Source organism: Aspergillus oryzae, chromosome 3 (assembly GCF_000184455.2).
Source record: "Aspergillus oryzae RIB40 DNA, chromosome 3".
Lineage (NCBI taxonomy): Eukaryota > Fungi > Ascomycota > Eurotiomycetes > Eurotiales > Aspergillaceae > Aspergillus > Aspergillus oryzae.
This window is the reverse complement of record NC_036437.1, coordinates 4,901,274-4,919,093: the sequence shown is the minus strand read 5'-3', so window position 1 is coordinate 4,919,093 and position 17,820 is coordinate 4,901,274. Positions and strand designations below refer to the sequence as shown.

General features: G+C 47.6%; 5 protein-coding genes across 5 annotated transcripts; 1 reads left to right on the top strand and 4 right to left on the bottom strand.

Annotated features, from left to right (window-relative positions):
- Positions 1-2,853: 2,853 nt before the first annotated feature.
- AO090026000078 (uncharacterized protein) lies at positions 2,854-4,918 on the top strand (the record flags this gene model as incomplete). Its single annotated transcript, XM_023236232.1, has 7 exons — positions 2,854-3,003; positions 3,039-3,109; positions 3,265-3,354; positions 3,402-3,484; positions 3,562-3,959; positions 4,057-4,386; positions 4,433-4,918. 7 exons carry the CDS (start codon positions 2,854-2,856, stop codon positions 4,916-4,918), a joined length of 1,608 nt encoding a protein of 535 aa, XP_023090886.1.
- A 140-nt stretch (positions 4,919-5,058) lies between these two features.
- On the bottom strand, positions 5,059-8,695 carry AO090026000079 (MFS transporter; the record flags this gene model as incomplete). Its single annotated transcript, XM_023236231.1, has 4 exons — positions 5,059-5,708; positions 5,757-6,300; positions 6,379-6,541; positions 8,391-8,695. The coding sequence occupies 4 exons, from the start codon at positions 8,693-8,695 to the stop codon at positions 5,059-5,061; spliced, it is 1,662 nt and encodes a 553-aa protein (XP_023090887.1).
- A 5,059-nt stretch (positions 8,696-13,754) lies between these two features.
- AO090026000080 (uncharacterized protein) lies at positions 13,755-14,642 on the bottom strand (the record flags this gene model as incomplete). The annotated part of the gene is made up of 1 exon (XM_001821527.1): positions 13,755-14,642. The coding sequence occupies one exon, from the start codon at positions 14,640-14,642 to the stop codon at positions 13,755-13,757; it is 888 nt and encodes a 295-aa protein (XP_001821579.1).
- Positions 14,643-14,991: 349 nt separating this feature from the next.
- Positions 14,992-15,753, bottom strand: AO090026000081 (type 1 glutamine amidotransferase domain-containing protein; the record flags this gene model as incomplete). The annotated part of the gene is made up of 1 exon (XM_001821528.3): positions 14,992-15,753. The coding sequence occupies one exon, from the start codon at positions 15,751-15,753 to the stop codon at positions 14,992-14,994; it is 762 nt and encodes a 253-aa protein (XP_001821580.1).
- A 516-nt stretch (positions 15,754-16,269) lies between these two features.
- Positions 16,270-17,589, bottom strand: AO090026000082 (putative integral membrane protein Pth11-like; the record flags this gene model as incomplete). The annotated part of the gene is made up of 5 exons (XM_023236230.1): positions 16,270-16,532; positions 16,609-16,679; positions 16,736-17,109; positions 17,162-17,290; positions 17,392-17,589. 5 exons carry the CDS (start codon positions 17,587-17,589, stop codon positions 16,270-16,272), a joined length of 1,035 nt encoding a protein of 344 aa, XP_023090888.1.
- Positions 17,590-17,820: the final 231 nt, after the last annotated feature.

The following is a 17,820-nucleotide window of genomic DNA, read 5'->3' as shown; positions in this document are numbered from 1 at the left end:
CCTCTAATTATCTCGAGGTACATGTGTATCTCGCTGGAAACACCAAAGATACTGTACGTTTATTGTAGTAGTGAACAGAAACCCAGCACTCAATGCTCTCACTGACTCACAGACAGGGAGACCAGAAGCATCGCCTCCCGAGCCCGACTCTAACAACCCCCCTCCTTTTTAATAGACAGGGATCGGGACAGAATACTTGGCGTAAAGATTCCCCGTAGTCTATGTAACATTGGACGGATCACGGTCGATTGAGACCATCGGGCCGTGCCGACTCCCCTACTCTCGACGCTTAATATTAGTTGTTGTGGTCTACGTTGATTGTTACCACATAGGGTCAGGAATGCCACGTTGACCCTTGCTCTGAACCACAGGGCGTCTGTGTCTCTCCTTCTGTAGTCCGTAGAATATGTTAGGCCATGTCTTTTTTATAGCCATCGGCGTACCTGTGTTATAGAATACTATTCGTAAAACATGACGTACATCCCATAACACGCACACAGCCCGTTTGAATGGATAGGACCCAGAGTACCCTCGGAAAAATGCACAAAAGTACGCCAAGGACGGCTGGTGGGATGGAATGCTACGTGAAACGCCAAGGCGGCGTTCATATCTGGCTAATATAGTACTGGCTAAGATAATAACACATATTAATTACTTTATTTTTGGTGGCCGGCAGACCGACCGAGGGAGCACTAGTGCGCAGTGGTCCACAGGATGGACAAAACGATGGCATCCAGTGGTGGACTAATAATTCCGAAGCCCTTCGCGAGGAGCTTCAACTACTCCCGACGATCGCGTACTATTTCGGTCACCGTGAAGGTCCTGACCTCCCGAATAATATGAGTTTGGCTTGACTGACTCTCTGCGTCCCCGTCGGATATAGCTCCCGACGCAGTAACTGTTGTCTCGTATGTGTCCTTGACTGGACGTACTGGAGTAAGCTCGTGAACCTCACTCCCATGAAAAGTCGAATGATAACGCAACGAGGATAAGCCGTGTCGCTTTGTCGATGCCATATTGTAACTTGTCAACCCGTCGATGCGCATGCCTGTGGAGCGCAAGCTATCCATGAATGGTTTGAACTGTGGGGAGCAGGCTGTGACGACACTCAAGCATTGAACAAGCTGCGTCGAGACGGTGGCCGACCAGGTGTCGAACGTTGGATCTTCGGAATTGATTGTTTTGTTGACATAAATAAGCTGACATATGGTGGCGGCAATCACACTCGAGTGTTTGATCAGCCGCTCGGTACTAGAAGAGTGAGTCTCGAGGGTATTACTCACAATATGCGAAGGCTAAAGATGCTGGCCAATGTGCCTTTCTTTCCCCAGTTTGCCTGAATTCCGACAATAATTAGAAGGGCCTGGATGATGATCCCCGCCTCAGACAAGATATTCGTTGCTGCAAGATAGTTCCACCAAGCGCTCTAGCCTCGCATGTTAGCAGCATTCCTTGGTCTTCGTGGAGAATTTGAGAGCATACAATATTGAAACAATTCCCGCTCAGATAATCCCACGTTCGAGGCGGCGTGCACTGGAAAATAGAGGCGATAACGCTTGTCACTGCCCAGAGCACTGTGAAGATCTCTAGCCCGATAGCAATGCGACGGTCGGATGTAGCTGGTGTCACGCTCCAGATGAAGTGGATAAGTGATAATTTTGAGAAACACATGGTCATAATGAAGAGGATAGCTGCAGCGTATTGTGACTTAAAGATATGAGTGATCTCTCGAAATGGAGAAACAAGGCCTACATACCTTTAACATGCTGTCCACAGCTGCACCTGATAGCCTGTCATAATGCTCGCCATATCCATATGCCGTGGCCATCGACATGGCTAGAGACTGCGCCGCACACAGTACCACCGAGACAATACTAAGGTAGTCATCTGTCGTCCACCGTCGGAAGATCCAGTATTTGGTGCCCAGCCGAGTGAGAACGCAGAGGATCGCCGTAGTCATAAGAAACCAGGTCACCACATTGACCGTGGGCTTCCAGTTGTCTTTGGCAAGCCTACTCATTGCGCGTGCGAAGGGGGAAAAGGTAGCACATCGAGCATATGGGAAACGCTGACAAGGAACTTATTACGACGGCCACTGCGCAGAGTTAACTGCTCCTCGTAATCTCATCAACCATCCCACCAGCAAACCGTACCACCTCCATGGTAACAAATCTAACGAAGGTGGAAATTACCCGGTCGGGTACACAAGATCCAAGACAGCAGTAGGCCAGCGTCTACGACGCCACTGAATTGCGAAATCTTTCCTCCAGGGGTTGTCAGCGCTGGACGGCAAGAGTACCTTGTCTAGTCAGAACGTTAATTGATGAACGCCTTAGACACAAAGAATTTTAAGAGCTTTGCCAAATTATCCGAGACCCGTCTGGGCATTCTAGGCAATTACTAGGTTGTGCCGTCATCAAGTAGTAGTGATATGATTGGACTGCTCTAGGGAACGGACATGCAGCTAAAGACGCGCTTGACTCTAATCCTTGCGATGTTGCAACGAAATCAGTCCACATGTAAAGGTTCCCCTCCTCCAGACCATGAAAGTCAATCAAACTGTGTACTTAGCGTATCATCGCTTGTAACCGAAGCATGGATTTCAGTCGCGTCTCCTTTCTGCGGCCAGTTTTATTTGAGAGAGAGGGCGCCGAAGAAATTTCCATCCCTGTATGTACATCTTCTTGCTCTCTGTCAGTGAAGGTTCCTTGACAGTTGAAGCTCAAAAAATCTTCTCATTGCACACTTAACTTGATAATGCTATAGCCTCTACCCTTTCAATCGATTCTGTTCCGCTTGAAGCAGCTTCGGTTGTCTACTTTACTGTATCCTATCCTACGGACCATCTCCACAATGGGTCACTATGAGCTGAAGCAGGCTCCGCCTGCAGCACTACACGAAATAGACGGCTCATCCCAGGAGAATCTGGATGATATCAACTTAGCCCGCATTGGAAAGCGCGCTGTCCTAAGGGTAAAAATTGCCTACCCCCACAACGAAAGGGTCGGGATTTATCTGACAGGCATGGTTTGGCTTAGCGGAATTTTGGGTTGATGTCAATCCTGGGCTTCAGTTGCACGATTCTCATCACCTGGGAGGGTATAACAGCGTATGTTACTGTCTTCATACATTCCTCTTATCTCAGTTTGTGGCGGCTAATACCAGGTACCACGATAGACTGTTCATACAAGGCTTCCAGAAGTATGTGACAGTCTCGCATTGCATTCTGGAGGAGCTATTCCGATATTGACATTATAATCGCAGTGGTGGCCCTGCTGGGTCAGTTTATGCGTTCCTCTTTGTCTGGGCCGGTGTTACAGCGACCTTCGTTGTATTATCAGAGCTAGTTTCAATGTAAGATATCGAGCCAACATTCTAAGCTTTGATTGACCACTCGTTAGGGCTCCAACAGCCGGCGGACAGTACCACTGGTGCTCGATGTTGGCACCTCGGTCGGCAATGAAACTGTCCAGTTATATCACGGGTGAGTCCACTGTGTGGTATTCATTGGAAGGGCCTGGACCCATGTATGAGGCTGGAGTTATTGACAACGTATGGTAGGTTGGCTTACTGTCATCGGATGGCAGGCCACCTATGCAACCGCCATCTACCTCAACGGAACTTATATTGCAGCAATGATCTCCCTTACCCATTCTGACTACGTCCCGCAAGCGTGGCATATGACTTTATATTCTTATGCAACCGCGTTAATCGGCCTGGCTATCAACTGTGTAGGGGGAAAGCTTCTACCACGGTTTGAAGGGACAATTTTAATACTCCACATTCTTGGTTTCTTTGCGATCCTGATTCCATTGACATATATGGCCGATCATAAAAGCGCCAAGGAGGTCTTTACCCATTTCATAAATGAAGGACAATGGCCGACTCAAGGCCTCTCGTTCTTCATCGGATTAATTGGCCCTGTGTTTGCCTTTGCCGGTGGCGATGCCGCAGTCCATGTATGTCACCAGCCCCGAGTTTGGCATCCCTGCCAGAATGCTACAAAGCTCTGAGCAACCAATGTATGAAGCAAAGTGCTAATTTATCCGCTGTTAGATGGCAGAAGAGATTTCCAACGCACCTACTTACGTCCCCTGGTCGTTAATGCTCACTGTCTTGATCAACGGAACCCTTGGTTTTGCCATGCTTCTCGCCCTGCTCTTCTGTATCGGCGACATTGATACAGCCCTCAATGACCCCACAGGACTACCCTTTGTCGGTATTTTCCTACAAGCAACAGAGTCCATCCCAGGCACAGTGGTCATGGCTTCTATTATCATCGTACTATGCTTCTGTACTTCAGTGGGCATGCTTGCGTCCGCATCGCGCCAATTCTGGTCCTTTTCCCGGGACCGCGGAATCCCTGGCTGGCAGCTATGGAGTCAGGTGGGTGACTAGAGAGCTATTCACACAACAGCGCTAATGATTGTAGGTTACAACGCGCACAGCAATACCAACATACACCGTCGTTTTCACCACAACAATCTCACTCCTCCTAAACCTCATCAACATCGGCTCTGACGTAGCCTTCAACAGTCTGGTCTCCATGTCCACATCAGGCCTCTATTTATCATACATGGTTGTTGCCGGTCTGCTCCTCTACCGGCGTTGCACTGGCGGAATTATGGAAAGAAACAACGGGACCCGGGGCTCAGAGATCAAGATCAACACGGCAGGGGCTCAGTTGGTCTGGGGCCCATTCCATGTTCGCGGTGTTTTGGGGATTGTCCTGAATGTCTTCTCGCTCGTTTATATGACCATTGCTACGTTCTTTAGCTTCTGGCCGCCGAATAATCATGCTGATGTGCAGTCGATGAATTACAGTGTGGTGGGGACGGTAGGGACGATTATTCTGAGTCTAGTGTATTATTTTGTTCGGGCTAGGAGGATTTACTCGGGGCCTGTGGTGGAGATATAGCGTTGGTTAGTGGGCGAGTGCGGATGGATATGTGTCCATGGTTGGAAAAAGAAATCTGAGTTACTGGAGGTAGAAAGTTGAAATTGCAAAAATCTAGCAAACGCCCAATTTAATCAGATATGAAAAAGAAGTACGAATCTTTACTTGACACTATAGCGGCCCAGCTTCCTTAATCGTTCCCCATAGACATAGAACAATAACGGTACTGGCATCATGAGCACCGACACAAACCCCAACAGCGACGTCGCCCAGCTGATACCCAAACGGTCGTACATCGGGGTAGCGAACAGTGGGAACCCTGCAGCGGCCATGGATCGGACGAAAGTATACTCTGAAACAGCGCTAGCAGCATAAGGTGTATACACGTCAAGAATATAGTTGAGGCCCATCGTATATATGACCTGAATACCCATCCCAATCGGAATACCTGCCAGGACTTGAGGTACCCAGGTGATGTGAGTGCTGCTGGTCCATGCAAACCAGAATAGTCCTGGTGGTAAAACGACGGCACCGACCATCATGGGGATCAAGCGTTCCTCCGGTGCGACTTTACCACCGCCTTCATTGTATTTGCGTTTTAGGTGGAAGGCAGTTGTTGCTGCTATGGTCAGATTACCAAAGACGACACGTATGGTTATGCTCAGAAAAGGCAACGCCCCCACGCCGGCATTCCATCCACGCTGGTCCTGAAACGAGATGGGATATGCTTCGAAGAAGAGATACAATGTTCCATAGACTAGGGACATATACAGGGTTGTTAATAGAAGGATGGGCTCCGATGCCAACATAACTACTCATGTATTAGTAAAATCATGGCTCCCGATGGCGATGTCCTTACCAAGTGGCCGTGCTAAGTATTTCGTCGTGAATTCCCTCCAATTCATGTGGCTTACTGGCAGATTTGCATTCGCTCGCCCTAGCTCGTCCCTTGCATCAGAAGAGCATTCACGAGCCTGGAACCAGCGCAACAACGTCGGAGCATGCGTCCCAGGCACAAACACCATTCCCAGAACCCAGAAATAGACCTCCCGAATAAGAGTCAGCCAGGCTGTCCACCTCCAACCGAGATAGCTATCAACGACGAAACCGCCTACAATCGGACCCAGAACTGGCCCCGAGAATGTCGCACCAGAGTATATACATGCGGCAATTCCCCGTTCTACCGGATCCCAGATATTCGCAAGAATGGCGCCAACAATTGACAGCGGCGAGCAAGCAAACAGTCCGCCGATAAAGCGACAGATTACAGTAGTAGGTATGTTCTGGGCCACGGCCACGGGCACTTGAAAGATACAGAAGACGATCACACCAAGCATCAGCGGTAAACTACGCCCATGGCTCTCGGATAATGGGCCACATAGCAAAGGTCCAAAGCAGTATCCCTATATCAGTTCATTAGGGGTTATTGTCCTATATTCTGGGTGGATTATTTTCCTCATTTGCGGAGTTAGATGGCTCACTAACATAAACAGGCTAAGCCCCAATATCGTCACTTCATGGGACACATGAAATTCCGCCGCCGTTTGCTTTTCCGCGGTGCTGAATACGCTGCTCGCAAACGTGGCAGAGAATGTCATGAGAGAGGCAACGACGGTAAAAGTCCATTTCTTTCCTTTTGACCAACTCTTCGGGTTATCCGAGGTAGGAAGAGTGGGTCTATCATTAAAGCTACTCGTAACAGCCGCTGCTGGAGCTTTGATTGATTCTGAGGCCATTTCGTACACAATTCCGCCACAGGTTACGTGGAACTGTTGACATTCTATCACCCGTGCAAAGCTGTGGCTTAGTTCCTGGAGGCCTATTGGAAATTAAATAGTTCCTTCCCCTTATTCGTGTGGGTCGGCGTGAAGGCGCCAACTTGAAGCCAAGTCAATCTTGGCACCGGAACGTGTGCCGGAATCAATACCGAAGCCATCGGATTGGCCACTGCAGCAGAAACTTCAAATATGTACGGGATATGTCCCACATGGTACCGGCCCGTGTATCATCCGCGACACACCGAGGAGTCAAATCTGAAGTACTTCGGGGTCTTCAGCGCCGTTTCTATTACGAGGAGAGCGTACATTACCCAACGATCTTGAAGGGATAGTCAGGATGAGGTATCGCGTATACCCCGTGAAAGAAACACAGTACTACCTGGGCCATGAGGACAAACACCATAATCTCCGTCTAGATGACTGATATTTCTATGGAGAAACCATGGCGGGGGACAAACTAGAAGCTAGGGCCCAGGTACATCTACGGTGTAAAGGAGAACTAAGCTGGTTCACTCGCGCTAATACGAAAGAAGTGGTAGCAGGAAGGAAGAAGCCGCTACCTGACTATCTCTAAAGGCTTTAATGCAAGTTCCCCTGGTCTTATGAAGGCCGATGTTAGAACGTGAGTGTTCTAGGAACTAAAAAGTTCTATTTTCCCACGTAACTATTTGATTTGAGAGTTCACTGCCGGTCAGCATCGCCAGCCTTCCTGCTGCTCTAGCTCCTGACAAGATCGCGTCAAGGAGTACAAATAGAAAAGAAAAAGAGAGAAAACGCTAAAAAGAAAAACATACAACAGGAGGGATTCGCTGGTGGTCACCCACCCAACTACTAACCTCCCGGCGTGTGGCTTAAGTACGGCTGAGCGGACGGGAAGCCCTGTTCTCCACACCCTATGGTCGTATGTACTGTATATCTCTGTGAGCGAGTATAAATGCTGTAAACAGGTTAAAAATGCACCATAAGTCTGGGAATTTGACTAACTTGGCTGTGCAGGCAAGGCGTATGATAACTGTCTGACCTCCTATGCTGTACTATTCGGAACGCCGCTTTATGTGAAGATATTGAAACAGAGGACCATCCAGAGTTCCAGGTAATCTCTAAGCACGATCACGAAGAGAGCCATTGACAATAGAAGTGCTCATAACTGTCACGACAGAGGCCCTTGAGCAACGAGAGGTCAATATTGGACTTGCTGCTGGACCTTGCGTTGTATAAGTCGGCGGGTCCGAGATCGTGCAAATAAAAGCTGAGAGGAACAAGTCTGTGCGGAAAGCTGCTGTTGAAATGGCGAAGTCTGGCTATCTACCCTCGATGATATAAGAGTAGCATGCTGGTTTCAAGAGCCTCGAATCTAAGGATCCTACAGAAACCACCGTGGCCATCCCTTCGTGGCCGATGGGCACCATCAGTGCGCAGTGGATTTGGAAGTGCCAATCGCTCAATGATTTTTCAACACCCTCGTTCCATAGGCGAGATCCCAATTACGAACACATGCGACGGTACGAAATGCTATACAGTTATCGAACAGTACTGAGCGCAACATTGGTATGCGTAGCGACATATTATGATATTAATTGCCATCTAGGCATCAAACAGAACGCTAGGTATATATGGGTATCGTCATGTATATACGTATAGAAGGATAGCCCGTCCTTGTTTATCTCTGTGCGTCCTTGGCCATCAGCTCAGACACTGGCTGAGTGTATTCCAACTCTACCGGCGGGTGCGCATTCATCTCAGTGATGTTCATATACGCAGCAGCAGCAGTCGCGTGTCCAGAAGCACTGTAACCGCCACCCAACGCCGCAGGTTGGGACTGCAAGGCCCGGCTTGCCTTCCTCCGTTCCAACAGTGCCCAAATCAGCAACAGTATAGCAATCGCGCCCAGTGGGACACCCACCCCTGCTCCGATCGCGACGTCATGGGAAGGCAGACAGGTGGTAGGTGTGGCCGTGGAGGAGTTGGAGTCCGATGAAGACGAGTCGGTGGTGTCAAGTGTAGTGACGTTCTGGAGCATCGCAGCGCCCAGGATGGGGCTGCCGTCCTGGATAGTGAATGGGACGTTACTATTGCTGTCCGACTCACTGGTGAGACAGACGACAGATGATCCATTGGTCCTTGGGCTACCGCAGCAATATGTAGCCGCCTTCCCGGATGAAAAGCCAACATTTGTAATGGAGGCCCCGATAGAGGGGGTGGCATTTTCTGCATGAACCATGCCCGTCAGCCAACATGAAGTCGCCCACGGGGGAAGAACCGCTTACTGCAAATTGGGCTACATCCGTTCCAATTCTTATTGGTGCAGGCACCTCGAGAGAGCACATAAGGCTGGTGGCCCACATTAAGACAAAGCCCGTTGTCTAGACAGATATCCGATCGTCCGCAGCAGTGGGTGTTTGTGTCAGATTTGCAGGGAACATTATTGGGCGCTTTGGCTCCGCTAGGGAAGTAACATTGTCTTTGGATCGAAGTCATTGTGGGGAATCTGTGGTATTTACGGACGAGATGAGTCTGGGGATATGCGATCGAATTGTCAACACATTTTTCTTTCGCGGGTGTTTGGGTGACGCGCAAGAGCGGGACTACAGGTTAAAGGTATCATACTATCTATCACGACAGAGGCTCAAATTTGAACTAGGGGCCAAAAATATAGAGTGGACCCTGAGCGATCAATGCTCACCGTATGAGGCTCGGGGATTCAATCATAGGCCACGATGCCTTACCAGGAAAGGTAAAATATAGCGCGCCAAGTGAGGCGCAGTCAGTCTTGCAGACGCATCAGACCAACCGTAACAGCATTCGGAGACTGTTGCCAAGTTGCCATGAACGATCATCTCCTGGATATAGTTAGATTAGCGAAGATCCCACCGAACGAACCCACTGTGAGAGATTGCAATTTGAAGGGATCCCACGGCCTCGGCCTGTTATTGATGGAAGTCTAGACACGGTTAATCCAGGGCTGAGGCTGTCGATGGTTATCTATCGAAGTACATCACGGAGTGATGGATCTAGCAATGGTGACGCGCCTAGAGCGGGTAGTTCATTGAACTATGATTTTGGAGTCTTGGCTATGGTTGTCGCTCGCCATTTTTATACTTGCTGACTCAAATTGATTGGGCCACGAAGCTAGCTCGCTGGTAGCCAAATGTGCTGGGATCTGGCTCCGAATGGTACGGACTTCGTACGCGGCGAGCTTTTTTGGTGAGAGGGCTGACCGCATTCGCGTTAGGGATCTTGAATGCCCGATGGCGATCCATACTAGTTTGCGTACTCCCGGATGTTTTCATGATAGTTTTCTCGGCACGGCTGTCAATATTTTTGCTTACTACACAGCAGCTCTGCCGTTGGGCATCTGGGCTAGCTATCCGAGGCTACGCCTTGCCTGTACACCGTCGGCCTCCTGGAATGAATGTCACTAGACCAAGTGAGACTAAGAGGTCTTGCACGCATTCGCAAGGATAACGACGATCCACATGACGCACAGCCTTAGCTGTATCAGCCTAGTATGTTTGTATACACTTAGGTGGCAAATAGAAGTGCCGCTTTCTTCGACTAATTCTAGTTTTTAGGGGATGACTCTTCTAGAATGAGGGATCTGACAGGCAACCAGAAGCGTTTTCACTTCAATGACAACTAAACCCTGCATGGGAGCCATAAGAAAATACGGAAAACCAAGTGATCGCCAGATAGTTGTCCTGCATGAAAACACGATTCCGATGCTACGTTTGGTACAGAAATCCAACTTTGCTTAGGGTAATACAATGATAGACGGTTATCTGCTCTAAAATGATTTCAGCATGCCCTACAGCGGGATTGCAACATTCGCACACCTCAACTAATACAACTGTTTTGACAGCGTGGCTGATGAAACATTTGACATGGGATTATATATGCACAAATAGCCACCGGAAAATACTAATGCCGATTTTGGCAAACTTTCCCGCTTATAGATGATTGTATCCAAGTATGATAACTGAGTAGCTAGTGCTGAATAGCATAATCTTAAGAGCAAAGTTCACTGGAAGACTTAACAGGGCTTTAATTCCATCAGGACACGCGGTGGGTAGGTTTAAATATACGCATGTAGGAATCTACATAGTGGTAGCCTGTGTATCTCGCTTTTAAAGAAAGAGTTGGTGTAGTGTATCTCTAATAGATTAGAAAAAGTACAGGATGATCAACATGTAGTGACAATGTGTCAACACTAGGGGCAAACTTAATTATCAAGAATTCGTATCATACTGAAGGAATATTGAAAGCGATAGCGACGTGGTAAGATAGACTGACCTATGAATGAAAGAGGAATTGAACGAAGTGCGTAGGGAAAGTATCAGAGACTAGCGATGCATGTAGAAGCAGCAAGGAGGCGGCCAGATGGCAGAGTTTCAGCATGCGCACGCCAACTACAATAAAACACTAAGCCTCAGAAGGCAGCCTCCTGAAGTATAGCAGTGAGCCGCAAATGAACACTTGGGGAAACCCAACCAAGAATAATGCCCTTTCTAGTTCCTCGCAGAACAGTCAAAGCCCGAGATCGACACTGTGCGAGAATCTGATTTGTCCGCAAAAAGTACCCTGCCGCTCGATTCAGACGACACCACATACGCACGGACAATTCCTTGCATAACAGTTTTGTGGGTCCAAGCGCAGAAAAACTGCCAGACGACACGAATCGATGGAGGGAGGCTACTTTCAACTGGTGATGGAGCACACATTCGAGGTAGTCGCGGGTGCCTTGTCAGTGTCTAGACCCACACATACCACAGGTCCAGCCAGAAGAATTCTGCTAAATTCCCTAACTAGACACAATCTATAACTATTAGCTAATGACCCACGTATATGCATAAATAGGAGGAACGAAATTAACTTTCTCGCAGCATTGGGATAGCATTCTGTTGACCTAACATCCACGCATATACGGCTATCACGGCTAAAGCAGCGGTCAGACCCCTCAATTAACTAGCTATCTAATCCAAAGAATCAATAAATAGTGGGGTGGGTCTATAAGGCAAAACCAGTATGAAACAAAAGTACGAACTCTGTAGTCACTAGCGCTATATTCCATATGTCTCAAGGATAAACTATGCATTATATATCCCTAGTACAGTGATCGGGTTGACAACTTCAGAACTATACAAAATTAAGATATCCTGTCTGCATTACAAGCCTGACAGGGGCTAGAAACATAGATAAAACCCCAAGGTACTTGGTCCAGATATGACCATGTTACTGAATTCATCCGAAACCGGTCTTATCTTGTTAGTGGATCTGAACATAGTAAACAGGAGCTTTAAGGTTCTTGAAACAAGCGATAAGATTCAATTAAGAATCAAAATTTACTATATACTTCCATTCGATGAACATTTCTATATTACCACTAGGCCTCCAAACATCTGTCTTTCTACAGCCTGCTTCTAATCTCAAACACCGTATTCCCGCCATAATGTATGCCTGAGCCTATGAGACTGTTCAGTAGGCTCTGCATTGTGTCGTTGATTTCTGATTGAAGTTGTATAGCGTTGTCGATGTAATCGAGGGTCGTTGCAGCATCAAGGCTGATTCCATCGCTCACTGCCGGATCCTGCGTTTCACACAAGAGTTGGTCTATTAAATCGGATAACGTTGCACTAAGCTCGGACAGCTATGACGAGAGTCAGCTCCATGTGGTTGCTGATACTTGAGCCAGTAGTAACCAATACTGACATATGTGAGAAACACCGTCGCATCTCGGTACCTCCTTTGTCCATCGCCAGGAGCGGAAAACCTGTTATACGAGTATTAAAATTTATGGAACACCGTCAATGAACAGAAGCAAGAGCATACACGTTTCCAATGGACTGTGGCATCGCAAGTTGAGGATCTTTCGTTTGGTGTACCAAATGATAAGAAAACGACAAGTGGTTGGCATAAGAAGAACGATAGCAGGAAACCGATGTTGCTGATGTTTAAATACGAAGGAGTATGAAGTATAGGAATGGTTCATCAGCCATCATGACTTGGACGCTACTATTAGCGCCACTATACTAAAAGATTTTAGGTGTCTCAATTTAGTAATAATGTTGACGCCTCCTGCATGGCATGAGTCGCAGTGCAGCATTGACACTGTTGTCGTTTGTAACTCTGTGATGAATGCAGAACAATCTATTTGTTCGTGAGTCTATCTCAATATCTTGCAGTAATGATCATCGTTCCGTGGCGTCAGTAACTTTAGTGGCTGCAAGAACCCATGACTACTATAGTGCGAACTGGGCCCTCTGAGCCGTAACAGTCGCAACATATTTCCCTAACCACTTTGGTGTTTGGAGAAACCGGGATTTGGATTAGATAACTATTCTAGATGTCTAACTTTGTATTCCCGATTTTATACTTTTGTTATATAGTGTATAGAAATTAGAGAACAAATGTACGATTATATACAAAAACGTATCTTAAAACATTTTGTAGCTGTTTTAGTAAGCTATATACTTTGTTGCCTATCCTGCGCCGTTGTATTCATTAAAAGAACTAGGGCTAAGTCAAGCCCTATAGTGATGCAACTACTGATGGCGTCGACAATCGTTCCAAGCGATGCAATATTGAACTTCACATCGAATATACGATATATGTACCATACGTCCTTTCTTGCACCATCGAAGAATTTAGCATGTATATAATGTATATCCTAGATAGTTTCTCCTAAGGATGCTTGCAAGGTGTAGGGAATTGTTCGATTTATCACTAGTTCAGCATTGCAGCGGCTCAACAGGCACAAGAGAATACAATTTACTAATTTAGATTTCTAGCCTTCGACTAGTGTTGTAGAATAATGAAATAAACGAAAGGATATACAACGGAACATGAAGGCATATAATGATCCAGTCGCTTACCTCACTACTGTGTACCATACTTTCGACCGTCAGTTTTTATATATCTAGCCTTAGAATTGTATAAGCCCGTTGAGAGATATTCACAGGTCATATTGCTGTACATAGATATCGCAGCTAAATAGAAAGATCTAGTGGTTTGTGGGTCATGCGATCAACTGAATAAGGGATTAATGAACTGCACATCATGGATGTACTTCGCCATTAAGATGGCTATAGCACACTCTTCCACACCTTCCCATATCTCTCCGATCTCGCCGGGCTATCACGTTCGTGAATGGCAGCTTTGAATCCTTTCTCTTTACTCAGTTCCTGAAATGCAACACCTTCAGGCGAGTTGCGGGTGATACCATCGAATATCGTAGATAATTTCTGGCTTCTAAGCAGAGGCCCCTCGATAAGACCATTGATCACCTGTTTCTGCATCCACAGTTGATTTTGCGGGACCGACGCAATGCGATTTGCCAACAGCAACACTGTTTCCTCCAACTCCTCCTCGGGCACCGCTTTAAGAACGAGTCCCATATCCGCCGCCTCAGCTCCACTGATCAAGTCACCCGTGAAGAGCATCCGCTTAGCCTTTTCAACTCCAATCCGAAAAGCCCACATCGCAGTAGTCGGACAACCCCAGACCCGACTCGGAGGATAGCCGATGCGAGCATCGGTTGCCATGATAACCAGATCGCAGCATAGGGCGATGTCACTTCCGCCCGCCACTGCGGCACCATGGACCTGTGCAATTGTCGGCTTGTGGCTATGAAATAGCTCTGAGAAGCAGTCGGTATTCTCTTTCATCATGGTGTAATCGATCAAGGGATCGTATCCCTTGGAGAGATCCTGTGATCCAGCCGTCTCTCCGCGTACCGCGTTCTGGGAGTAGATGTCGAGGTCATAGCCCCCGCAAAAGCCAGGTCCGTTCCCTTTCAGGATGATGCAGTGCACAGTTGGGTCTGCGTTGGCTAGTTTCACAGCGTCTCGGAGATCCCTTGGGAGGTGGCCGTCGATGGCATTGAATCGGTCGGGACGGTTCAGAGTTATATATGCGATCTTGCCGTCTGGGGACTTTTCGTAGAGTATCGTCTTGAATGAGTTTGCTTCCATTTTCGGAGAATGTTGGTTGTAGTGTCGTATAAATCTAGTAGTTATTGGAGATATAAAAGGTAAAGATTACAATATAACTTCGCCTATGGGTTGCTTCAACCTCGGCTCGGATGTTAGAGCTGGTGATCCCCGCAGATGTCATAGCCAAGGACAAGATATGGATCAAAAAAAATAAAATAAAATATACAAAGAAAAAATCACTTGAAGTCATTATAAGTAGCACCTGTTTCTTGACTAATAGCTGACACCAGTATAACCAACGGATTGCACAGCCTGAGAGTCAGTGATTTATTCATCATCACGTGGACACTATTATACACTCCTCAAAATACATATACCAAATCAACACTCAATGTACACTCAACATCTGCAAAAACTGATCCCCCAAAGCATTAGCAGCAGTAGGATTCGCGCCCGTAACCAGCTCACGATCAACAGTGATGCTGCCAATCTTCTCCTTCGCCCCTTCAATCATAACCGCGCCTTCATTCCTCAGAACCGACTCCACCTTCTCAATCTCCCCACCCATCATCATCTCCATCATCCTCTCCTCAGCATCACTCCAAGAAGTAATCTTATACCCCTTATAGGCAAACTCCCCATCCCCCGCAAACTTCGTACTCAAAAATGCAAACGGCCCATGACAAATCGCAGCCGTCGGCCGACTCTTCGCATGAAAATACCTCAAAATGCGCCCGAGATCCTTATCCGCACCGAGATCTCTCAACGGCGCATGTCCACCGGGGATAAATACGCCGGCAAATGACTCCAACTCGTCATCACTGATGGAGCTGAATGTCCGCGGGTGACTGAATCCGTTCTCCCGCTTCATGCGATCGATGAGCTCGTTCTCGCGGCGGCGTTCGTAGAAGTTGCCTGCGAAGGCGAGGAGAGATTCGCTGTTGGGATCGGGAGTGGGCTCTTGGCCTTTGGGAGAGGCGAAGGTGACTTCGTACCCGGCGTCGAGGAGTTTCTGGAGTGGTTTGGCGAGTTCCATGAGGAAGAAGCCGGAGGGTTGGTCGACGGTTTTGCCGGCATCTTGGCCGCTGGTTTTCTTTAGGGGGAAGGAGTCGGCGTCGCTGAGGATTATGAGGACTTTTTTGGCGGGCATCTTTGCTTGGTATTCTATTGAACTGGAGAATATTAAGTGAATAGATCTGGTTTGGTTGTTGAGGTCTGGTTATAGTCCGATCGTTTTATATCCTTTTTTATATCTTTTGTTGTCGATATGACATTAGCGTGACATCGGAATGACGTACCCAGTCTACTCTAAAATTCAACAAAATTATACGTAATAATTCTATACAGTTATCTTATGCAGCAGGTACATTGTTAAATAATCAATATTTTCATTTATTTTTCATGTAAGTTACATATCCATGTGCCCAAGTCAGGACCTCGGACTTAGAAGCTACAAGCCCGATAAAAGTCCGCACAAACCAAACCTTTGGCAAAGAAAAACATTATGGCTCAATTGACTATATACATACGAATGAATCCATTCTCGCTTTTGTCTCGCGACAGCGAACTTTATACACAAATTAAAAACGCTATGTTCAGTTTTGCGACAGGCTATTAAGGCTTTCCCAGCGACGACGAACAAAAGGAAATGTAAACAAAAGAGATCTCAGGGCTTGCTATACTGAATGGAAACACTATGTCTCGCATAGATGTTCGTCTGGGTAAAGTAAGGGTCATAATTGCTCTCTTCCATAGACAGGTCCTGCGCCGGGTTGAGAGGTTGCTTGGACTGTCCCGTTCCAGATCGTATCTGAGACCAGAAGCTACCCCGACTGAGTTTCAGGAGGGGTCGTAGGTTCGGGAGGCAGGCGGCGATAATTCCAACTGTGGCTTCGACGCATGTATATACCACGACGGGGGTTTGGTTATCTGTTGTCGGTCGTGTGGTTAGTGAGGGTCTAGGTGGCAAGAGCGTGTTAGGATTGGGTATAGCTGGGATACTTACAGGTAACGTCAGGCCCAGAACGTGTGAGGTTTATCATTGCTACGAGCCGGACGATGTCGAATATCAGGGTTCTGGGAGTTGAGGGTTAGGTCAATGTTGATTCGGGATAGAGGCAAAGAGTGCTTACAAGCCGCCAGTAACAAACACCCCGGAGAGCAGCAGTCTCTGGGTTTTGGAGATCGGCAGTGCCCAGACGAATTTCAACGGCATGACGAGAAGAACCGCATCGGTCAAGATGTTGGGAATTTGCTGGCCATAGTAATATTGGGCGGAGTCGAGGCAGGATCCGGGCACCGTTGGATCCCAAAACTTGTTGACTGGAAGGCAGAGCAAGATCCCCACCACACAAACGCTCAGCCACCACAGGATGACAAATCCGGCGACGATATTGGCGGCGAAAATCATCCGCGGAGTGGAGAATAAGCGCTTATAAAGGGCGAGGACAGAGAATTTAACAAAGGCAATGCAGCTGGAATACACCAAGGAATTGGACCATCCAATCTGATTCAAACAGTAAGTGGACCGCCGCGCAAAGGACACTGGAGACGCAAACCTTCAGATAGATTGTGAGATTCTTCTCGGGAATCATCGTGATGTGGGAGCCCAGCCCGTTGAAAAGCACTGGCATCAGATTAGCTACCTGAACTCGTGCATGGGGATGAAAGGACGGCATCAAGGCCACCTACGGATCGCAACTCCGGTTGAGCATCCATATTTAAAAAGCTACGACAGAAATTAGCCAGGACTCCGAAAAAGAAGCTTCCGGAAGGTTCTTTTGCATACAAGAGCGATTATAATCAGATAATCATCCAAGTAGAGGCGGGTGCCATTTAACTTCCTCGCTAGAAGCCGGAGAGCGACAGCAGTTGTGGACAGGATAAAGGCAAAGTAAAGCGTGATAATGACGGACCGGCGGAGATCCTGATTGGGGTGTTCGAAATCTCCTGGGACGCCATCGTCTGACATTGGTTGTTGAGGCATGACAGGTACTCTGTCCAAGACTGCAATGGGAAACTGAGATAAGCATACACAGGTAGGAACCCTAACGGTAGGAAGACGAAGGTTGTGGCTTCGAGTATTTGGAATCACTTCTCGCGCGGCCAGCGGAAGGGTTAATAAATACTACCTGAGTTCTCGGTGGGACAGGGAGTTCGCGCATCGACACCCGTATGTGTCAGGTTCTTCACGTCTAGGGTGTCCAAAAATAAAAAG